Genomic DNA, 23,224 nt, shown 5'->3' with positions numbered 1-23,224 from the left:
AGGTGGCAGGGTGGGGTGGAGGAGGGGCAGAGAGAGTGAGAGAGGGTCCCAAGCAGCTTCCACACCCAATGTGGAGCCCTGTGGGGGCTCAACCTGTGGCCTGGAGATCATGACCTGATCCGAAATCAAGAATTGGATGCCTAACTGACTGAGCCACCCTCAAATATTTTTTTATCTTAAAATAAGGTCTATACCCAAGAGTCCCCTGCTCTACCAGCTGAGCCAGCCAGGTGCACGTAAATGCCTTTTTGCCCTTTATTCCTACCTCCCCCCCCCCAGTATCACGTAACTGTTGGCTCGTTTCCTTCGAACAAAGTTTAAAGGACTAAGACCAGGGAAGGCTAGAGGGTTGTGCCAGATGACCTTGGCATTGGCGTTATTAGTGAAATGATACTGCTTTTTAAAGCAGAAACCTGTAATTGGTGTTAAGGAAGAGAAATAGCAGTTGTTTAAAGGTGTAATATTTGATCTTTCTGTCCCTAAGCCAGGGCCTACTTTGATTTATAGAATATAAGTCGTCAGTGTATACAGCACTGTCACAGTTTCCTAACTGAAAGGTAGGCAAGGAAACTGAATACTCTTTGAAAGATAGTCTCATTTGGTTCAGGTATCTTAACTATATTACTTTTTTATGGATAGTTTCTTCCTCTGCTCCCATCACCATTCTGCAATAGAGCTGTTCATTTAAGAAAATTTTGTTAGTTTATTGTGGATGAGTTTTCTTATATTTGTATATCATATATGCTTGTGTTATGGGTAGGATTTTTTCAGTATGTGTATTTGTGTGTGTGTTGTAATTAACCTGCTTTGAATGAACATTCTGAAATGAAAGACTGAATTTTGTGATTAAATGTAAATCTTTCCAGGGCTTCTTAGAAAATGCTAGTTGCAGCTTTGTCTCCATATCAAGACACTAGATAAAGTTAAAAATCTAATTTTCAGTAAAATTTGAGTACCTTTTTTCATGGAAGACAGATAAAATTTTTTTTTTTACATTAGAGAGAACTTTGTTTTTAATCTCTACAATATAAAGAATTTTGTAAGTGACAGAGGGTTTTAGTTTTGTAACCAATACTTGTTTTTTGGCAAGCTGTGATGATACCGGATATTTTGGTGAGGTGTATTTTTATGAGTAGCCTTACCATTTTAGGTAAACCATTTTGAATTGTAATAAATATTAATTGAATGTGAGTTAGCCATAGGGGTGAGAGTTAAATATGAAAGAAGTGTGAGACCATGTCTTTTTTATTTGTTCTTTTCTTATTGAGCATCTTATCTGCCAGATAATATGCTGAAATTGGGAGGTGTAGATAAGAAACATTTCTCTCTCAAATTCTCACTCAGAGTCTCAAGGTGGAGTATAAGGAAGTTATTCATACAGAGTGGTAAGACCTGACAAGCTAGTATGAACTGGGTGTTCTGAGATTGAGAAGGGAATTCTTTTTTTTTTTTTTTTTTAAGATTTTATTTATTTATTCATGAGAGAGAGACAAAGACACAGGCAGAGAGAGAAGAGAAGCGGGCTCCATGCAGGGAGCCCGACACGAGACTCAATCTTGGGTCCCCAGGATCATGCCCTGGGCTGAAGGCCGCGCTAGACTGCTGAGCCACCGGGCTGCCAAGAAGGGAATTCTTAAGCTCATTCTTAAAGGACTAGAAATAATCAAGTGAAAAAGGTTGGGAATAGGGATCCCTGGGTGGCGCAGCGGTTTGGCGCCTGCATTTGGCTCAGGGCGCGATCCTGGAGACCCGGGATCGAATCCCACATCGGGCTCCCGGTGCATGGAGCCTGCTTCTCCCTCTGCCTGTGTCTCTGCCTCTCTCTCTCTCTCTCTATCATAAATAAATAAAAATTAAAAAAAAAAGGGTGGGAATATGACAGGCATTGCCATCTGAGAAAGTACTTCTAAAGATAGGACCAACTAGGAAACTTTCTTAGAATATTAATAATTATGGTTATTCCCCAGAAAAATTGTTAAATTGTATTATTCTGTCCAAGAACTTTCAAGAAAATATACCGGTGTGAGGCCCAGAAGTAATTCTTATTTTGCTAGCTATTAATAGTCAAAAAGCAGGAACTGTTTCGTTGTCCTTGGTAATTCTGCCAGTAAGTTAACCCCCAAACCTGGTCCAGAAAAGAAACCATGTACAATTGGGAGTGTATAGGTAGTGAGAGACATATACAAGAGCCTCTCTTACTTTGACCCTATAAATGAGTGATAATGTCCTGGTCTTTCTGTATGATTCAGCTGTTTGGCAGAGAACCATCAGGGAGTTAAAGCAGTTCAGTTGTAGATGTTTATGTCTCCTGGTAATCTTGTTGTGATTCCCATGCTCTTGTCTGATTTTCCTTTTTCCTTTTTTTTTTTTTTAAGGTTTTATTTATTTGAGAGAGAGAGAGAGCAAGAGCAGGGGGGAGGGGCAGAAGGAGAGGGAGAAGCCGACTCCCTGCTGAGCAGGGAAGCCCAAGGGGCTGGTAGGATCCCAGGGCCCTGGATCATGACCTGAGCCAAGGCAGACGCTTAACTGACTGAGCCCAGGTGCCCCTAGTTTTCCTTTTTTCATAATTGCTGTTTCTTGAATATTTCCACATCTGTTACAGAATATGGTTTTAAAAAATGTAATTTTTTGTATTAATTAGAAATTATTCTTTCTAAAGTAGAGAAATCCTAGTCAAGATTCTTTTGTGGAGGTTGTCAGTTCAGCAGTATTTATTAAGTGCCTAATATGTGTAGGTTTTGACAGTACATCAGTGAATAAAATAGACTTCAATATTTGTCTGTAAGAAGCTTACATTCTATTGGACCAGACAATAAATATAATCTAAAAATGAATTATTTAGTATGTTAGAATGTAGTAAGTGCTATGGTAGAAAGGATAGATGGTAACATGGGAGTACTGCAGTGAGAGGTAGTAATTTAATTTTTTTAAAGATTTTATTTATTTATTCATGAGAGAGACAGAGAGGCAGAGACAGGCAGAGGGAGAAGCAGGATCCTTGCAGGGAGCCCGAAGCAGGACTTGATCCCTAGACCTAGAATCATGCCGTAAGCCGAAGACAGGCACTCAACCACTGAGCCACCCAGGCCCCCCCCCCCTTTTTTAAGAAGAACAGGTAGTAATTTTAAATATAGTGGCCAGAGTAAGTCTCATGAGAGAGTGACATTTGAGCAAAGACTTGAAGGAGGCGAAGGAATAAGTCATGTGAATATTTAAGGGGAAAAATATTACAGATAGGGGAAGTAGCCACTGAAGATTTTTAAGGTGGGTTTGACCCCGTCATGGTTGAAGAACAATTACCATGAGTTAGTGCAATGAGCAAGGAGGTAAGAAAGAGTTGAGAACAGAGGGATGGTGGGCTTTGGGGAGGCCTTTTTGGCTTCTGTGAGTACTTTGGCTTTTACACTAAGTATAATTGAAAATAAACCCTAATAAGATCAAGTAGGCGCAAGTAAGATTTCCTCCACAGAAATCTAGGGTCAGGAGAAGGTAAGCAGTCAGAGGAGCAAATCTCTATAACTTCTAGTTTTAGGATAGCATAAATTAATGTTGTATCCTAGGTATAAGATTATAGCAAACAAATAATAAAGTTCTTTGCTGATATTTTCTACTTTATTTTTGATTGTAGGGACTTTCAGTTACCTTGATGATGTCCCATTTAAGATAGGAGACAAATTCAAAACACCAGCTAAAGTTGGTCTTCCTATTGGCTTCTCCTTGCCTGATTGTTTGCAGGTGGTCAGAGAAGTACAGGTAAGTGGTCATTTTTAGTTAAAGTTTAGTGCATTTAAAAATTTATTTTTATGTATTTAATTTTTTAAAAAGATTTTATTTACTTATTCTTGAGAGACACAGAGAGAAGCAGACACATAGGCAGAGGGAGAAGCAGGCTCCATGCAGGAAGCCGGATGTGGGACTCGATCCCGGGACTTGAGGATCACGCCCTGAGTCAAAGGCAGATGCTCAACCGCTGAGCCACCCAGGCATCCCACATTTAAAAATTTAAAGAGAACTTGATATATAGTGAAGTAGGGACAAAACCATTCTCCTATCTTTTATTTGTATTTCTTATGGCTGTTGCTTGGCTCACATTGTGTGTCTGTCTCTCTCTCACACACATACATACACACTTACATATGTTTATATATCTGTTATAGATCTGCAGTCTGTTAGACTATATATTCCTGGGATTCTGTGTCTTGTCTGAAACAAATCCCCACTGTCCATCTGGCTTGCGTATTCACCTCTTTTCTTTCTCTTTTTTGATGTCCTCATTATCTTCTTGGTCACTCAAATTGGGAAATATATTTCTCTGCTGTGTCTCATCTTTATCGTCCAGTTCATCCTTAAATGTTTTATTTATTTATTTATTTATTTATTTGTTTGTTTGTTTGTTTATTTATTTATCTATCCTAGACTATTGCAGTGGCCTCTTTAATTGACCCTTTTGCTTGTGGCTTTTTTTTTTTTTTTTTTTTGTATTTTTCATATTGTTTCTAGAATAATATTCCTAAATTAAAGTTTCAAATTGTTACATCCCTATTAAAAAAAATACTTAAACGATTCTCCAGTCCTTACTGAGTCTAGACATAAGGTTGTGGTAAAATATTTCAGCTTATCATCTCTTCCATACCTCCTATGAACCAGGTTACTACCAATTCATTGATCACACCACATGTGTTGTGTATTGTTCTCTGCTTTTTCTCATGAGCTATAACGTCCACTTGGAATGTTTTCCCTTTCTCACTGTACCAAAAGCTGTCTACCTGTTAAAATTTGTGTATTCTTCTAGACTGTGCTTAAATGCCTTCTCCTCAATAGCTTCTTTCTCAACCCTTTATTATTCATTCATTCATTCATTCATTTAATTTTAAAAATATTTTATTTATTCATGAGAGACCCAGAGAGAGAGTGACAGAGACACAGGCAGAGGGAGAAGCAGGCTCCATGCAGGGAGCCCGACGGGGGAATCGATCCCAGGTCTCCAGGATCACGCTCTAGGCTGAAGGTGGCACTAAACTGCTGAGCCACCCAGGCTGCCCAATCCTTTCATCTTTAAAGCTTAGTTCTATAGAAATGTATAGAATTACTTGAAAGCAGCAAATAGCCTTATGTTATGTGACTTCCTTTCTTCCCTCAGGATACATTTATTGAGTGTCTACTTTTAAGCAATGCTCTACTAGGACTGGAGACAGAGATAAATACCTTAATCACTGTCCTAAGTGAGCTTACAGTTTAGAGAAAGAGTCATGGGAAAACAGGGAAGTATACTACCTGTAAGACACTTCTTTCTGTGATTAAAGATTTTTAAATATATGACTTTCTGGCAAAGGAGTTTTGTTTCTGGGGGATTCTCTGAGGCGCCACCATGTTACCCTAAGAAATATTTATCTTCTAGTCTGTATGCAGTGGGTAATCAAATGGGAGAAGTTCAGTTTTGTTTTTAAAAATAATAACTTTATTTAGATATAATTCACATACATTGAAATTCACCTTTTTAGGTTTCCACATAAATAGTCTTTAGTATATTCAAAGTGTATAATATAACCATAATTACTGTAATTCCTGAGTAGTGTTATCATCCCCAAAAGAAATGCAGTGCCCATTAGCATTTACTCTGTATTTCCCTCTCTGCCCCTAGCCCCTGGCAACTGCTAAATCTACTTTCTCCCTGTGGATATGGCTATTTTTGACATGTCATGTAAATGAAATAATACAATAGATAGTCTTTTGTGACTGACTCATTTCACTTAGCAAAATGTTTTCAAGGTTTATCCATGTTGTATGAATGAAGTATTGGTATGTCATTCCTTTTATGAATTAATGTTCCATTGTATGGATACACTACATTTGGTTTTTCCATTTATCAATTGATGGACATTTTGGTGGTTTCCACTTTTTATTATGAATAATGCTGGTGTAAAAGTATGAATATAGGTTTTTGTGAGGATGTATGCTTTCAATTTTCTTGGGTACATAAGTAGAATTGCCGGGTTGTCCTATGGTAACTGTGTTTAACCTTTCCAAAAGGGGAACCACTACACTGTTTTCCAAAGTGGCTGCCATTTTAGAGTCTCACCCACAGTGCATGAGGGTTACAATTTATCCACATCCTTGCTAACTCTTCTTATCCATCTTTTTGATTATATATATCCTTGTTGGTTTTGCAATGGTCTCTTACTGTGGTTTTGGTGTGTATTTTCTTAATTATACTAATGATGTTGAACATTGTATATAATTTTGAATACTGAATTGATAACCCTTTTGTGTATGGAGAGGTTATTGGGCCAAGAGAGACACAGATTTCCCGTATAAAGTTTTACATAGTTCTGTTTATCTGGTGACTTTTTTATTGGCAATAACAAATGTCAGGAAATACCTCTCTGTGTGCAGGATACTACTTTTAAAAATAGGATTAAAAAAACCATCTTCTTTTAATAGTTCTCCTCTTATTCATTGTTTCATTGATTCATCCAGAAAACTTGTTTTGAATCCCATATTGTTGTGTTACTCTTTGCTGGGAATTTTCTATTTTTTTTGATCAGCATAAAGCATTAATAAATGCATGGTACTGTGCTCACTATATTCATAGCACCCACTAATAAAAAAGCAGGAGATTTGAGCTCCATTCCTGTGTGGAACAGTTGAAATATTTTTGTTCTCTAATTGTATATAGTACCTTTAAACTTTGACTATCTGGGCCTCCATGGGGGATTTGGTTGTAGTATTGGTGCTGGTCTCCTTTCTGTTGACAAGAGTCAGACCTAGGGCTCTGGACAGATACCTTGATGTTTCCTGTGACTTTTGTCATATTTTCCTTTTTTTTTAAGTTTTTATTTTTTTATTCGTGATAGACACGGGGGGGGCTGTGTGTGTGCAGAGACATAGGCAGAGGAAGAAGTAGGCTCCATGCAGGGAGACCGATGTGGGACTTGATCCTGGGACGAAGGCAGGTGCCAAACCGCTGAGCCACCCAGGGATCCCCCTTTGTCATATTTTCCCTTGCATGACTGTACAGACTTGATTTTTCAGCTAAAAATTCATCCAAGTGAGCCAGTAAAGCACACAAGTAATCCTTGCACCTAGGGCCTACAAAGCTTTCATTGAATAGTAATTGTGGTGGCCGTTAGTGTCATGGTTTAGAGCAGAATCTGGTATCACTCATTCATGAACTTGAATTGCCATGTAATAACAGTGTCGTCTTGTACATATTTCTTAGGCCCTCCAGGCCACCATATCCTCATCTATAAAATGGGGATAATTAGCTTTTAAGGTTGGTATAAAGATTAAAGAAAGTAATACTTTTATAATATTTACTGTGGTTCCTGGTATGCCATAAATATTAGATGCTGCTGTTACTTATTTGTGCACTCAAACCACACTCTTATTTTTTTTCACTGTAATATTTCTACTGTCTTTTTCCTGTGTTCCAAGTATTCTGTATTACTTTGGTAATTAAAAGTCAATAAAGGTTTTACAAAAAAGGAAGGAACTTTCTAGTTCTTGAGTGTTAAACTTCAGGGACCGGTGTTTATAGGCGGTGGGCAGTTGGTTACAGCCTTTTTTTGGTGGAAGGAGCCAGATGCAAAATTGATTTCCTCTACTGGTTAGAAGCAGCAGTCTGCTCAGTGCTGTTTTTTCACTGTACCCATTAGTGGTAGAAAGGAAGTGCCATAATTGCCCAGGTGGCCTTTCTGGGGTTCAGCAGCTGGCTTAGGGGTATAAATGGACAACATCTTTTTCTTTTTTTAAAGGTGTTGTTGTTGTTATTTTTAATAAGGAGGCTCATGCCCAACACGAGGCTTTGAACTCCCAACCCTTAGATCAAGAGTTGCATGCTCTGCAGACTGAGCCAGCCAGCCATCTCAGGGGCTGAACAGACTTTGATGTGTGCATTTCCAGGCTTCTCTTGTGTTGTTTGAAGCTGAAAGGCTTGGGAATGACCAAAGTTTCTTGTGCTCTAAAATTCTTGTCTGTGCATGTAGGCTTCTTTCCTGCCCATCCCCTTCTTGTTTGTCTCTTTAGCCTTGAATGTTCATATAGACATTATTTATGTCTATGTTCACTTTAGAGTGAACACCAGGTTTTGTTTCTCCTCTCCAAGGTGAATTTTTTTTTTTTTAAGATTTTATTTATTTATTCATGGGAGACCGAGAGAGAGAGAAAGGCAGAGACACAGGCAGAGGGAGAAGCAGGCTCCGTGCAGGGAGCCCGACGTGGGACTTAATCCTGGGTCTCCAGGATCAGCCCTGGGCTGAAGGCGGCGCCAAACCGCTGAGCCACCTGAGCTGCCCGAATTTTTTTTTTTTTAATTTTTATTTATTTATGATAGTCACAGAGAGAGAGAGAGAGAGAGAGAGAGAGAGAGAGAGAGAGAGAGAGGCAGAGACACAGGCAGAGGGAGAAGCAGGCTCCATGCACCGGGAGCCCGACGTGGGATTCGATCCCGGGTCTCCAGGATCGCGCCCTGGGCCAAAGGCAGGCGCCAAACCGCTGCACCACCCAGGGATCCCCCCGAATTTTGTTTTTTGTAAATGGTGTATTTTTTTTCCCAATGTCCAAATGAAATTTTTGTAAATTGTGATATAGGTGAAGGTATGGTTAAGGAAGCAACAACCATGAAGTGAATCCTTATGCAGTTTGCACTGTAAAATCCTACTTCGAATCTAGACATCTAGATATCTTAGTAAGTACTTTTCCTGTATTTAGAGTATAATCTGTTCATTATAATTTAATAGGTAGTAGTTTAAGAACATAGAATCTAGTTATACTGCCTGGGTTCACATCCAGGCTCTACCACTTACCAGCTTTATGACCTTGGGCATGGCTCTTGTAAATTGAGGGTAACAACAGTACACACCTTAAAGGGTTGTTGAAAAGATCCAGAGAGTTTTGTTGAAAAGATCCAGAGAGTTAATACAAAAAAGTGTTTAGAATCTTTTCTGGTACCTGGTAAGTGCTCCTTAAATATTAGGGGCTCTTGTTATTATTGAGCACAGGCTCTGTCTCCAGCATTGTGCTAGATAATAGAGACCCTGAGAGGATCTAAAGCCCATTGGCTGCCTGCAAGAGGCTTGTGATATTGCTGGGGGGAAGTGTTTAGAAAAAAATTAAAGATTAAATAAATGTACATGTGGTCACTTTTTCTTGACATCACCTGATAGACACACATGCTATGTAGGATTTCAGAGGAAGGGACAAGGCCATCAGGAAAGCTTTATAGGTGGCTGCTGAGCTCTGCTTATCTACCAGTGAAGAATTCTAGAAAGGGAAGTGGCCTGAGGGGAGGGAAGAGAAGCAAGGCAAGTGGTTGTCAAGGTACTTTTGGCCCCTGGTATGTATGATTAGTTCATTTCTGGAAGTAATCTGGGAGTGCAGTTTGATTAAACCATATAAGTAGCTTAGAAAGCCTTGGTCTTCCTGACTGGGGATCATCTCATACACCGTAAATGCTGCCTTGCCAAGGTTCTGTTGTGCTGGTGTGAGGAAGAATTCGCTGGAAGAATTGAGTCGGTGAGGGACAACCACCTGGGTTCACACCTCCTTTCTGTGCTGTGTCTTTGCAGTATGACTTCTCCTTGGAAAAGAAAACTATTGAGTGGGCTGAAGATATTAAGAAAATCCAAGAAGCCCAGTGGGAAGCAGAACGCAAGGCTGAGGAAGTAGAAGCTAAAGTGAATTCTAAGAGTGGCCCAGAGGGTGACAGCAAAATGAGCTTCTCCAAGACTCACAGTACAGCCACAAAGCCACCTCCTATTAACCCCATCCTTGCCAGCTTACAGCACAACAGCATCCTCACCCCGACTCGGGTCAGCAGCAGTGCCATGAAACAGAAAGTTCTCAGCCCACCCCACACAAAGGCAGATTTCAATCCTGCTGACTTTGAGTGTGAAGAAGACCCATTTGATAATCTGGAGTTAAAAACTATTGATGAGAAGGAAGAGCTGAGAAACATTCTGGTAGGAACCACTGGACCCATTATGGCTCAGTTATTAGACAATAATTTGCCCAAAGACGGCTCTGGATCTGTGTTACAGGATGAGGAGGTCCTGGCATCCCTGGAGCGGGTGACCTTGGATATCAAGCCTCTTCACAAACCTAATGGCTTTATAACCTTACCACAGTTGGGCAACTGTGAAAAGATGTCTCTGTCTTCTAAAGTGTCCCTCCCCCCCATTCCTGCAGTAAGCAATATCAAATCTCTGTCCTTCCCCAAACTTGACTCTGATGACAGCAATCAGAAGACAGCCAAGCTGGCAAGCACTTTCCATAGCACATCCTGCCTCCGCAATGGCACCTTCCGGAATTCCCTGAAGCCTTCCACCCAAAGCAGTGCCAGTGAGCTCAATGGGCATCATACTCTTGGGCTTTCAGCTTTGAACTTGGACAGTGGCACAGAGATGCCAACCCTGAATCCCTCAGATCTGATCTCCCAGATGCCTTCCCTCTCTGTCTTGTCTGTGTGCACAGAAGAATCATCACCTCCAAATACAGGTCCCACGGTAAGCCTTTTAAATCCCTCTGATTTAGAGCTCTGAAGATTTCTAAATTCTGGGTAGCATTTGCTACCTCACATTCTTCTTTTCAAAATTTAGGGCAAAATGGGGACATGGCTTTATTGACCTTGTTTATGTATGTTCTGGTTATTTTCCTGAGGACAAAGGACTGTTAGCTTTGCACCTAGCCTGGTTATGTTTGCTTGTTTTCCTACCTGAATCTTTTTGGTCTTTCCTTCAAAAAGATAAATGTATATTATGTGTTAATGGAGTCTTTCTGCCTAATCACTTTGTTCTTTTCTCTGCTGCCTTTGTTTTTAAAGGCTTTCTTTGTAACTTTTTATTTACTTTTTCCTACTTTATTCGTTTTTTGAAGGTTGCTTGGCACTCCTCATTATATCTTCTCTGCTTTATGCTTTCCCATCTTATTCTGCCCTGAAGGTTGGTTCTTGTGTGTACAATGATTTACCTGTGTTTTTCATCAGAACATGTGGTGCCTTAGTAGCTGGGAGATCATTTGTATTGGAAGTCTGAGCAAAAGGTAGAAATTTGTCACTTTTAAACTTGCAGATATTAATTCTACAATTCCTTTTTTTGCTCACTATTAAGAATTGTGCAGTTTTCTCCAAAGAGAGGGAGAAGAGAAGGTTGGAATTTGAGTTAGTGTTGAAAGTTGGATAACAAAAATTGCAACTTGTTATTACCCAGGAGAAAATCTGGTTTTGGCACACAAAAAGGTTGCAGGTGCAGTGTGGTTCCTTTATTTGTCATAAAGTGTAGTCTTAGCTCCTGATGTGGTTTCAGCAGCACAGAACAGTATGTTACTGCATTCTAGAATAGAAATCATAGAAGTCCAGGAACTTTTTGCTATACCAGTTCACAGATTTTTAACATGACGGCATATCAAGAGACCATTTAGAGCCAGAGAGGAGCCTGATTGTATTGGTGGGATATCTGTCAGAGACCTTGATAAGCCGATAGAAAGATGAGTCTTGGCCTACTTTAAAGTAAGTGCGAAGTCCCAAGAGTAGCATTCTTGGTAAGTAATTGTCTCTCTGTGTGAGTGCTTGCATTGTCAAAGAGCTCTCTGCTGTTTATAAACTTTTGTAGACCTTGGCCTAGATAAACTTGACTGTGCAGAACACTCTGGTGTTATCTCTTAGTAATGTACTTCACCCTCCTACTTCCTGGTCAGTAGGATACTCTTCATGACTCATTGTATGGTTTAGAGAAATCAAAAGCACTCTGGGCAAGATCCTCAACCTCAAATCTCCTTTAAAATTACAGTGGCCATTAAGAGGCCAAAGCTGACGAACTAATCAAACCAGAACACCTGTCACTCTTTGATCTGATTGTGGAGTTTCTTTTGGGTCCATTCATTTCAGGGTAAAGTGGGGGGGGGGTTGGTTTCTTGCTGGCTTGGGGACTTTCTGTCTTCAAGAGCTGAAGTTCGGGTGTTTTTTTGTTTTTTGTTTTTTTTCCTGGTGTTTTTCTAAGAAAGTCATGACCCTTATCCCCAAGAAGCAAAGCCTGGTTTTCTTCTGTCTTAGTCTCTGAGGCTCACACTGAGAACCTTTCCCAGTGAACAAAGCACTTCTCTTCAGGATAGTTTGTGACTTCAGGGTGAGCGGAGTGGAGTGGTGGTCAACTAGGCTGCATACACACTTTATGAAGGAACTCTGAGGGAAGTGGTCCTGGAGTTTGGTTCTTGTTCGCTGTTTCAGGCCCAATGTGTGGGTCTCACTCTTCAGATTCTGATTTTATGTTTTACTGTTTATATAAACTAGTGTTAGAAGTTAAGAAGTCCATGTGATCATTTTGAGAAGCATCATCTTATAATGTGCCCTTCTGAGACCAGCATAGAACTGCTTGCCCTAGCCTGTCTTTTCCCACTACATGTCAGCCTTTTGTGGGCCTTGCTCTGCTTATTGGTTAGGCTCATTTTGCTATTGGGTTCTCTTTCTCCAGATATGGAAACATTCCTTACTTTTCCACAGTTGTTTCAGCAGAATACTTCTGTTCTTTCCTTATACATACTCTGAGTTATGTATTTACTAATTTTAAATAAGCATTACAATAGTGCCAGTTTGCTTTGAAAGTATATTTTAAATAATGTTTGACATATAGACTCTCAGCTTTTAGGTGTTCAGATCTGTTTATCTTTTCTTCTTTTACCATTGATTTAATTCTTACAAGGCCTCTATCTCTAGATTTTTAAAATGAAATTTTTTTATCAAAGTAATACAAGCACATTTGAATCATCACATTTATTTCCTAAAAAATATTTTATTTATTTGAGAGAGAACATGAGAATGAACAGGGGGAGTAGCAGAAGAGTGGAGAGGGAGGGGAAAGAATCTCGAGAAGACTCATCACTGAGTGCAGAGCCCCAACCTCGACACAGGGCTCAATCTCACAATCCTGAGATCATGACCTGAGCTGAAACCAAGAGTCAGACGCTTAACCAGCTGAGCCACTCAGGCTCGTTTATTTGTTTTAAAAATTTTATGTATTTAAGTAATCTCTGCACTCAGTGTGGGACTTGAAGTCATGACCCCAAGATCAAGAGTCGCATGCTCTTCTGACTGAGCTAGCCAGGTGCCCAATTGAGTCATATTTAAAAGGCCCATGTTGGGCTCCTTGCTCAGGAGGGAGGCTCCCTGCTCAGAAGCAGAGTTCGCTTCTCCCTCTCCCTTTCACTTGTCCTTGATCTCTTGCTCACCCTCAAATAAATGAATAAAATCTTTAACCCTCCCCTTTTTAAAAAAGATTATTTTAGAGAGAGTGAGTGAGCGGGGAGAGGAAGATTCCCACTCTGTGCTGAGCACAGAGCCTGATGTGGGGCTCCATTTCACGACCCTGAGATCAGGACCTGAGCTGAAACCAAGAATTAATTGGTCACTTAACATCTGCGCCACCCAGATGCCCTTAAACTTTTTTTTCTTTAAGATTTTATTTATTCATGAGAGAGAGAAAGAGAGAGAGAGAGAGAGAGAGAGAGGCAGAGAGGGAGAAGCAGGCTCCATGCAGGGAGTCTGACGTGGGACTCGATCCGGCGTCTCCAGGATCAGGCCCTAGGCCGGAGGTGGCGCTAAACCGCTAAGCCACTGGGGCTGCCCACCCTTAAACTTTTTTTAATGAAGTATAAACTCCCCTGATTTTTAGCATTCCTGTGCTTTTCTGTGTTCTTCCACTTTAGAGTGCACCATCCTGCCATAACTTTTGAGATCTTCATTTCTGGAGATTTTTACGTTTATTCATGGTGTGCCATGCTTTGTTCATTGATTATGCTTGGCCCTCCTGGATCCTTTCAAACAGGCTGTGAGATGTGGGATGCCTGGGTGGCTCAGCAGTTGAGTGCCTGTCTTCTGCTCAGGGCTTGATCCCAGGGTCTAGGATCGAGTCCCGCATCGGGCTCCTTGCAAGAAGTCTGTTTCTCTCTTTGCGTCTTCCATGAATAAACAAAATCTTAAAAAAAATAAAAATAAAATCTGAGATGTTTTTCATATTTTGTTTTTTCCTTTTCTGGAATTCCTGTAACTGGATGTTGGACCTCCTTGACTGTTATAATTTGCTATCCTTTTCTATATTATTTCCTATCTCTGTCTTACTTTTTTAAAGAGAATTTAAAAAATTTTTATTTTTTAAAGTCATCTCTAAACCCGTGATGCTCAAACTCCTGACCCCAAGATTAAGAGTCACATGCTCTACTGACTTAGCCAGGTGCCCCCTCTTTGTCTTTATGTTTTACTTTCTGGATATATCCTTGACTATCAAAAAAAAATTTTTTTTTTTAAATCTCAGCCTTTTTTTTTTCTTTTTTTTTTTTTTTTTTTAAAATTCATGAGAGACAGAGGCAGAGACATAGGTAGAGGGAGAAGCAGGCTTCCTGTGGGGATCCCAATACAGGAACCCTGAGCCAAAGGCAGATGCTCAACCACTGAACCATTCAGGCATCCCAAATTTCAGCCTTAAAAAAAAAAAAAAGATTTTAATCATTTATTCATGAGAGACACACACAGAGAGGCAGGGACACAGGCAGAGAGAGAAGCAGGCTCCATGCAGGGAACCCGCAGGACTCAATCCTGGGACTCTAGGATCACATCCCCAGGCCGAAGGCAGTGCTAAACCGCTGAGTCACCTGGGCTGCCCTTCTCTTTCTCTAGATTAAATTTCAGCCTTTTAAATAAAATTTTACTCTATCATATTTTAAATTTCCAACTGCTTTGTTTTTTCCCTCTTTTGGTTTGGTGTCTCTGGCTTTGTGTTCACATTTAAGAGTGAGGCACTTAAATTAATGATGCAGGGACTGTATGTGTTGGGGTGTGTTTGCCAATCATTAAGCTTTCCTGTAGGTTGGTTAGTAGGCTTTGGAGGACTGCAAAATGTCAACACATAGAACATTTTGAGGACTTACAGTTGCACCTGAGAATTCTCCTTGAGGGTTAAGGAAGGCTGGGGAAGGGTAGTGTGTAGACTTTTACTTAAATCTCCTTTTGGCTTTTACACCTTACTCTGCCATGTGCTGTGCTGTGCCTTGTGTCCTTATTTTAGTCCTAGAGACTGAACCTTCTACCTACCTCCTGAAGAGGATTGGGGGAGAGGGGGACATGCCTAAGGGTTTTATTGCTCTGACCACTTGCTTTGTGCCCTTGCTTTATTCCAACAGTACCTGCTCCTCCCAAATGCTGAAGTGCAGCCCTCTCAGGAGTTTGAGGAGCTAATGAACTGACTGACTCTCCTTTCTCCCACGTATTTATAACTTCATTGCTTCTGCTTAGTTACCATGGCTCCATTAGCATTCCAAGTTCTAAAATTTCATTGAAATATATTGTCCACTGCTGTTCCCTCTTTCTTTGACCTTAAATATTAATAGTTTTGTTTTATTATTTCAGTGGGCTTTGGAGAAGGAGAATCAGGGTCACTTTGCTGTGTTAAATTCCCTCTTTGAAATCCTAATAGACCTCCATTTATTCTACAACTGATGAGTAGGGCCCTGTGAATGCCAAGCCTAAAGCTAGGCCCTGGGAATTCAGAATACATGTGACATGGTAACTAACGCCTGGGAGTTCACATTAACATACTGTGACGTGGTGATTACTGTGTCCGCAAGATGAACAAACCCTATTTGGCTGTTGGTATTCTCAAGTCCAGGTAGACTCTGCCCCTGAAGAGAGGCTGGTGTGATCCAGTCGCTGTCCTTGTTGTGACTCTTACGAGTTAATGACTGAACCCTTTGACTGGGCTGCCAGGGGTGCTGTGTGTGAGGTAGGGAGGGGGAGACAATGGGCTTTGAGGCCTGTAGTCTTGACTTTTCCCAGCTGACTTAGAAGAAAGTATCTGGTCATAGCTGTATCATTTTGAGTGTCTTTCTGAGACCAGGAGTCTGTGCTGCTTGCCCACCCCCACTCCCCACAAAGAAAGTAAAATTCTGTTGAAAGAAATGCTTTTCCTGGTTCTTGGGAGCTAGGACAAACTGTAAATAAACAGCTGTGACCTTGTTCAGGTTGGTTTGGTCCTTTGGCCTGAGAATGAGGGGCCTTCAGGCCTTGGGTCTGAGTCATTATCAGAAGTGGTGGGCGGAGTCATGGGATTCTACCCACCAATCAAACTGAGGTTAATAGCGTCCGATGGCAGGGAGCAGCTGCCTACGGCTGCCTACGGCTGCCTACGGGGCAGTCGAGGCAGGGTCCTGGAGTCACATTTCCTTCCTTGAAGGCCCAGCCTGGTGTGACTAATAGTCCCTCAGTCTTGGCTCTGTAGTATAGCAGCTGTGGCAGGGAACTGGATCTTTGTAGCTCATGGTGTGGGGCAGAGGTGGAGTGCCCTCGAAGCCCTGAGCCCCTGAGCCGGCCATGCAGGGGAACATGCGGCACGTGCAGTCTCTCTGCCCAGCTCAGGGATAGGAGCAGGAATAGAGACATTGTTGGGAGAGAGTCAGCCCCAGAGTTAGGGTTGTCTGAGGTGAATGATCTTTTTAGGACTCTGACATACAACAGCCTGAGAAAGGGATAATGGAGCCCTGGAGAGAAATCATAGCAGCCGTCTTGCCATTAGTCCCATGGGCAGCCTCAGAACTTCTCTCATTCAAGCCCAAGGGATTTGAACACAGAAGAGCATGTTGCTCTTGTGGTATTTTCTCATTCTGAGATGAGCCCAGAGGGCAGTCACAATTTCAGGTGTCTTCCCAGTTTTTCTTTCCCTTGCGTGGTGTTACCTTACTGTTCTCCAGGACGTCTGGCCAGCAAACCTGGCTCTTTCTTGCAGGCAGACTGTTTAAAAATTTAATTAGTGTCAGAAATGGCAAGCCCCTGGACTGGGCTACTTCAGTGACCTGTCTTCTGGGACCTCAGTCTTCTTTCTTCCTGCCTGATCCTCTTGTTTCTCCACCACCAGGTCACACCTCCTAATTTCTCAATGTCACAAGTGCCCAATGCTCCCAGCTGTCCCCAGGCCTATTCAGAACTGCAAACACTGTCCCCCAGTGAGCGGCAGTGTGTGGAGACAGTGGTCAACATGGGCTACTCATATGAGTGTGTCCTGAGAGCCATGAAGAAGAAAGGAGAGAATATTGAGCAGGTGAGTGGTTGGTTGGCTGGTTGGTGATGGTGGGATCAGCCTGGAGAGAGGTCCTAGAACAGTGTCCTGCTTGTATCCTAGAGCCCTATCACACTCAGCCCCAGCGTTGTGAGTTGGCATGACTCGGCAATTTGTCCGGGGAAACTCACACCTTTAGCATAGTGCTTCTACTTAAGGGGCTGCTCTGGGACCTAGGCTGGAGAAAAGCCCTGGGAGTATTTGAGCCATTGGACTGTTCTCTACCTCTCCTGAGAGGGCACACTAGGCTTGAGGTATGGTCAGATGTCTCCTAGAAACGTTTATCTTGTCATAGTGTTCCAAATAGGGTACTGGAGTCCTAAACCTTGGGGCCATTTCTGACGTGGCCTTTTTGTTAGAATATCCTGCCCAGGCTGTGGAGTTGACATTATGGGAGACGGGAGTCAGTTGTGACAGGAATTCCTTTGAAAAATGAATGCTCATGTTTAGAAGGGTGTGCCTACCTATTCAGCAAATAGTCACTGAGGTCCTGTTGTGTTAGATGCAGTTCACAGTAGAAAATCAAGTCCTATCCAGATAGCGAGGTGGGGAGCAGACATCACACTTGCTGGCTTGTATAAGACTCTTGGGAAGCACCGAGAAGAGTGGTAATAGATCCTCAAACCTCCTTTTCTTTTCTTAAGATTCTCGACTATCTCTTTGCACATGGACAGCTCTGTGAAAAGGGCTTCGACCCTCTTTTAGTGGAAGAAGCTCTGGAAATGCACCAGTGTTCAGAGGAAAAGGTAGGACCTTTTGTGTTTTATAGGAACCCTCTGGAAAGGAGGGACAAAGTAGTTTTCCTCTGGCCAAGAACCCTCTTTCCCTACCAGTGACTGCAGGCAGAAGTAGTCAGAATGCATTTTCTCTCAAGTGTCCAGATAGGCATTCAGCTAGTTTGGGTTGTTACGTTTGACGAAGCACTGGGTTGAAGACTGTCTAGAGGCCCAGGGAAAGGAAAATGGAAATGACCTGGGCAAAAAGCTAGACTTTTGGATGACTGGGGAGATCGCTAGTCTCTTTGCCTAGCCTGCTCCCTGGAGAGCAGCTGTTTCTGGGTTCAGTATCCTGCCTTGGTGTGAGTATGGATTTTGGTTAGTGGGACCCATGAGTCAGCAGGATTTGGAACTGGGCATAGTTTCTGAAGGATGAGTCATACCATCAACTAGTCTGCCTTGGCTTCCTCCACAGCCACCCTCTGCTTGCTGGGAGACCTCAGAGAGACTCAGGAAGCTCTGGCAAAAGATGCAGATTCCTCCCAAGCAGCCCCCTATATGGACATTCCTCCACCCTGCTTTGTGGCCAGACACCTTTCTTCAATCTTTATTCTCTTCTGTCCCTTAGATGATGGAGTTTCTTCAGTTAATGAGCAAATTTAAGGAAATGGGCTTTGAACTGAAAGACATTAAGGAAGTTCTGCTACTACACAACAATGACCAGGACAATGCTCTCGAAGACCTCATGGCTCGGGCAGGAGCCAGCTGAGACCAGGCTGCATAGGCCCTGCCATGGAACCACCCCTGCAGGAGGCGCTGAGGAGCCCACGTGTAGGGAAGGAGAGGGGGGCACACTTCCCGATTTTCTTTTGGGGGTGGAAGGTCAGGTGTGGAGACTGTGCTTGCCAGTCTCTGAGCTGGGGAGAAAGTAGGAAAGATTGGGGCATGTGAATGCCCCTAGCACTGCCCTGGCTCCTTCCATATTAAACATGTTTGTATTTTGAGAAGTGTCCTTCCCACCTCGGCCCTCCAGAGAAACCTCCCTGGTCCTTCTGGAGTCTGTACGTCCTCAGCTGAAACCTGGCCCAGCTGCCAAAAGGAGGCAGGGAGAAGGGGTGGGAGGGCCAGACTCAGTGCTGCTTTAGGGCTAGATGCTTCCCTCCCCTGCACCGGTGGACTGAACTCTTAATTCATGTTGAGTGCAATTGAAAGGTTCTTCCAGGGTTTTTTTTTTTTTCTTAACAAAGTCTCTTAGTGTTAACACTGGTTCTGCAACGTCTCTGAGGTGCAAAGAATGCCCTTTCCACGTGGGGCGCTGAGTTTGCCTCTTTTGCCAGGCAGTTACCATGCTTCCCTGCCCAGCCTGTTTCTTTTGGCTTGGTTTGGACCACAGTCTTCTGCTACCCAGGATTTTAGAGCCCCCTGCTCTAGAAACTGTCGTCAGTTTAAGAAATCATTGGCCCCTTCCCAGCACAGAGTGGGGGAGAAACAGGCTGCCGTACAGTAGCCCAGCACTAGCTCCACCTCGGTCCTTGGAGAACGGCCTCTTCCCCACAGCCCCCTGCTCTAGGATGACACGAGTAACACCTAGTCATAGAAATCAGTCTCTTTCATTTGTTTTATATTCTGTTGTACATCATTAAATATCTAAATACAAAGGATATACAGTCTTGATGAATCTAAAGTAATTTGCTAACTATTTTGATTCTTCAGAAAACTACTAATAAAAATCTAAAAGGTATGTCCTGCTGTGATAATTTTATTGCCAAGTGCTATTTTATTGAGGGGGTGGGGTGGGTGGGGAAGGAATTCCTGCTTCCATTTGCTGGGGATGAAAACAGGTACTAACCATTTTCTGTCTTTTTAGTACTTTCTTCTCACTCTTAGGTCAGTGGGACCCAGGAGCTGGCCCTGCAGTCAGCCCTGGCTTTTGGTTTGCAGAGCAGGCCCAAATGAGGATCTGTTAAAAACCTGACCTAACTCAGTCTCTGGAACCAAGGACAAGCCTTCCTGCTAGACTAACTGTGGAGGTGAAACAGGCTGGGCCTTTGGGGCAATCATTCAGAAATGAGGAAGTCCCTTTTCCCGTGAGACCCATCAGGCATTTATGTGCTGTGTGCCACAGTCAGGGCTGGATTCAGACTGCTTCACTAGCTCTCAGTGCTGCTGCTATAGCTGAGAACTAGAGTCCAGAGTCCTCCCTGAAGTTTCTTGTCCTTATGCTTAATGCCATCCCACAGTCCCTCTTGTGCTCTTGGCTGGGAGTGAGTCTCTAATTCTAGTGATCGGGTAAGGAGAATGCAGAACTTTTGGGCCAGGGAACTGGGAAAAGGCTGCCCTCTAGTGCCCAGATCAGGCAAAGGGTGGCAGGATTGGCAGGCTGAGAAAGCCAGTTCGCCCTTCTCCTACCTTTTTAATTAAGCCCTCTTTTTAAAACCTTAAAAAGGTATCCTTTCCCTGTAAGAAACTGAAGCTTCACACATTACAGTGGGCATCAGGGCCAAGGCTGTGACATATGCATCTTATCTGACCCAAAGTGGTCCTAGTAAGTGACAGACCACTTTGTATTTGTCTTGAGCTTCCTGATGAAGATATACAGCAGGCAGAACTCATGTTGAAGGGGTGTGTGTATAAAAATGCAACCTCAGAGTCTTGGACTGTTGACTAGAGCACTCAGTGCCAAGATACTACTGAACACAGGCCCTTGAGAGGGACTGCACAACCAGGATGATGCTGGATAAAAGGTAAGGTGAGGAGATAGACCTGCCCAAGATCCTCCACTTCTTCACCTTTGCCACGAAAGGGCATGGCAGGTGAGCCAGGAACTGCTACAGGAGTGCTATTAAGAGAGTAATGCAGTGATGTGAGCACTCTCTTCTGTCTCTGAATTGCAGGAAGGGAGGGGAACTGGGGACATGAAGCCTGTCCCACCAGTCTCCAGGAGCTAATGGGGCAGGGTGAGCTCTGCCTCAAGTGTTGTTTTATCAGTTTTTGGCCAAGTCTTGAAGAATAGTATTCAGCTAACAAAGCCCCTGAGTTCACGTTTTCTTCCCCAGCTTGTTACCTCTGACCTCTAGGTTACCACTGACCCACCCCATCCTTTGATCCTCAAATTTAGACATATCCACAAGGTTATCAGACCCAAGTGTGTTTCCCCACCCAGACAAAATACTCTTCTAGCCCCATATTAAGGGTTTAGAAGGGGCATATTAAGTTTTTTTAGCCTGCTCTGTCTTTCCTTCCAGATGCTCCTGTGCTTGGAATTGTGCTGGGGCCTAGTCAAGGCCATGTGTGGCTGGGGTGGGGAGAGAGGCTAGTAGGCAGGACTGCGGAGTGGGTTCTAGGATTTGTAGGAAGGACCCGCCAGCGCCTGGGAATTCAGTACAAGTTCCTGAGCTGCCCCCATCACCTCATACTAGATCTTGTTCTAAGATACCACTGTCCTCTCAGGGACTGTGGTCGGCCTGTGGCAGGTCAGGTACAGCTGAAGCCGGCTCCTCAGACTCTGGATGCACTTGGATTTCAGAGCTAAGATTTCATCCAGCTGGGTCACAAAATCTTCAAAATCCTGAGAAAGGAAACAAAGGACAAATATGGACTTTTGCTTTTGCTGGCTTTTTCTGCCAAGGATCTGCTTTTCTAGTCCCTTTTCTTGCAGGAAACTTTGAGAGCCTAGGCCTTCAGGTGGAAAGTCTGCAGGATAATCACTGTGGCACAGAGTAAGGCTCATTTCTCTGCATTTGAAAAACTTAAAAAAAAAAAAAAGATTTTATCTTTATTCTCTAAACCCAATGTGGGGCTCAAACCTACAACCCCAAGATCAAGAGTCGCACACTTCAGACTGAGCCAGCCACTCACCCCTGCATTTTAGAAACTTCTATGTAGATAGGTATTTTGCAGGGCAGAGGGGTGTTTTTGTAAAAGTGCTTCTAGTTAGGGGCGCCTGGGTGGCTCAGTCAGTTACGTGTCCAACTCTTGATCTCAGCTCAAGTCTTGACCTCAGGATCCTGAGTTCAAGCCCTGCATTGGGCTTCACACTGGGCATGAGGCCTACTTAAAAAAAAAAAAAAAAAAAAAAACCTCTGGTCTGCATGTGGCATGTCACCATCACAGGGAGGGGCTCCAGCAAGCCAAATAAAAAGGCGGAATGGCAAAGGATGGAAACATTTTAGCTTGAAAATGGGAAGTGCAGCACCATCTCCCACCTATCCTTGTACCTGTTTGAGCTATGTCAGAGGAATGGTAAGAGGAGCCCCAAGTTCTCTTAGAGTACGATGGCAGACCTTACTTCAAACACAACCACAGCAAACAAGGATGGCCAGCAGACTACCTGCGGGCTAATTCCCAAGAGCCCCCAAGTGTCTAGCCAAAACCACTTACATTAAGAGCCAGCTGGCTCAGCAGGGTCTCCTCCTTGAAGCCCAGTTCTGCCATTCTATCCAGCTGTTCCTGGTGTGCTTGGATGACCACCTGCCTGGAACACCAGAGGGAACACTGTGATCCTCTGGGCCTCCCATCTTTCCCAGGCATCTTTTCTAGAGCTGAGCCTCATTTTCTGACCAGGAGCTGCCCCTGCCCAGAGTGGTCAAAGCTTTGACTAGGGCCAGCCCACCACCACCTCCTCCCGTCACCTGTTCTTCTCCAGATTCGTCTAGGGATGAGAATGTACCAAGAAGATACTGGAAAGGGGCTTCTCGACTGTTCCTGGCTCCCCAGCTACCCTGAGGAACAGGGATGAGTGCTGCTTCTCCTCTACAGGAGCTGCCCCAAGCTTCCCTGACAAAAGGCTCAAGGCTGTGACCACTGTAGCTGACATGCTTGGCCCAAGGTGGAGCCTACTGCCTCCCCTGCCTGCCATCATTTCTACTTCCTATGGGGAGTCCCAGCACTAAAGTAGGGGGTTTGAGCTAGAAATTGGAGGATCTGACTTTTGTCAGACCCTACTGATAGTCTCCTGGGACAGGTGGGCACTTCACCTATGCATCCCTGCAAGTCCTTCTCTTTGTCCACGGCCTGGCCTGAGCCCCAGTGAGCAGCAGGTACACAGCTGGCCTAGATCTTAGGAGCCCTAGCAAAAGCTGTAGCCTCTGTTCCCATATACCCACTATCTTCCCGGTATCTCATGCTAAGGGACCCTGCTGGATCTGACTTTCTCTATACTTTCTCTTTGCTGCACTATCCAAAGCATCCTTTAGGGAAAGCAGCACAAATCACCAGTCCCTGTTTTTGACCTTTGCCATCCTGGAAGGTGCCCACCTTGCCTTGGTTCTGAGGGCACCAGGCTGCACCTGGTGTGCCTCTGGGCAGCCCTTCCAGGAACACAGACCCAACAGAATCAAGAGGATTCCGATCTCACCACAGGTCATAGGCTTGCTGAAGGGGACAGATCCTCCCTTTTCTCACTTAAGTCCCAGC

The 23,224-nt window shown here is 43.3% G+C and overlaps 2 protein-coding genes across 6 annotated transcripts in view; one reads left to right on the top strand and one right to left on the bottom strand.

Annotated features, from left to right (window-relative positions):
- UBAP1 (ubiquitin associated protein 1) overlaps window positions 1-19,550 on the top strand; it is a 69,857-nt gene extending 50,307 nt beyond the window's left edge. For 3 of the 4 annotated variants that reach the window (XM_055301993.1, XM_055301992.1, XM_055301994.1), the window contains exons 3-7: window positions 3,629-3,753; window positions 9,567-10,502; window positions 16,893-17,075; window positions 17,738-17,839; window positions 18,438-19,550. In XM_055301993.1, coding sequence (XP_055157968.1) covers window positions 3,629-3,753; window positions 9,567-10,502; window positions 16,893-17,075; window positions 17,738-17,839; window positions 18,438-18,578 — 1,487 coding nt within the window. In that variant the 3' untranslated portion in view covers window positions 18,579-19,550. The remainder of the gene's footprint in view (window positions 1-3,628; window positions 3,754-9,566; window positions 10,503-16,892; window positions 17,076-17,737; window positions 17,840-18,437) is intronic. The other variant, XM_055301995.1, reaches the window with a different exon arrangement.
- Window positions 19,551-19,615: 65 nt separating this feature from the next.
- KIF24 (kinesin family member 24) overlaps window positions 19,616-23,224 on the bottom strand; it is a 78,732-nt gene continuing 75,123 nt past the window's right edge. The window contains exons 12-13 of one of the 2 annotated variants that reach the window (XM_055301991.1): window positions 22,190-22,283; window positions 19,616-21,377 (exon numbers count right to left, since the gene is read on the bottom strand). In XM_055301991.1, coding sequence (XP_055157966.1) covers window positions 21,237-21,377; window positions 22,190-22,283 — 235 coding nt within the window. In that variant the 3' untranslated portion in view covers window positions 19,616-21,236. The remainder of the gene's footprint in view (window positions 21,378-22,189; window positions 22,284-23,224) is intronic. The other variant, XR_008661416.1, reaches the window with a different exon arrangement.

This window comes from Nyctereutes procyonoides, unplaced genomic scaffold (genome assembly GCF_905146905.1).
Source record: "Nyctereutes procyonoides isolate TBG_1078 unplaced genomic scaffold, NYPRO_anot_genome, whole genome shotgun sequence".
Lineage (NCBI taxonomy): Eukaryota > Metazoa > Chordata > Mammalia > Carnivora > Canidae > Nyctereutes > Nyctereutes procyonoides.
This window is presented reverse-complemented; position numbering and strand designations above follow the sequence as displayed.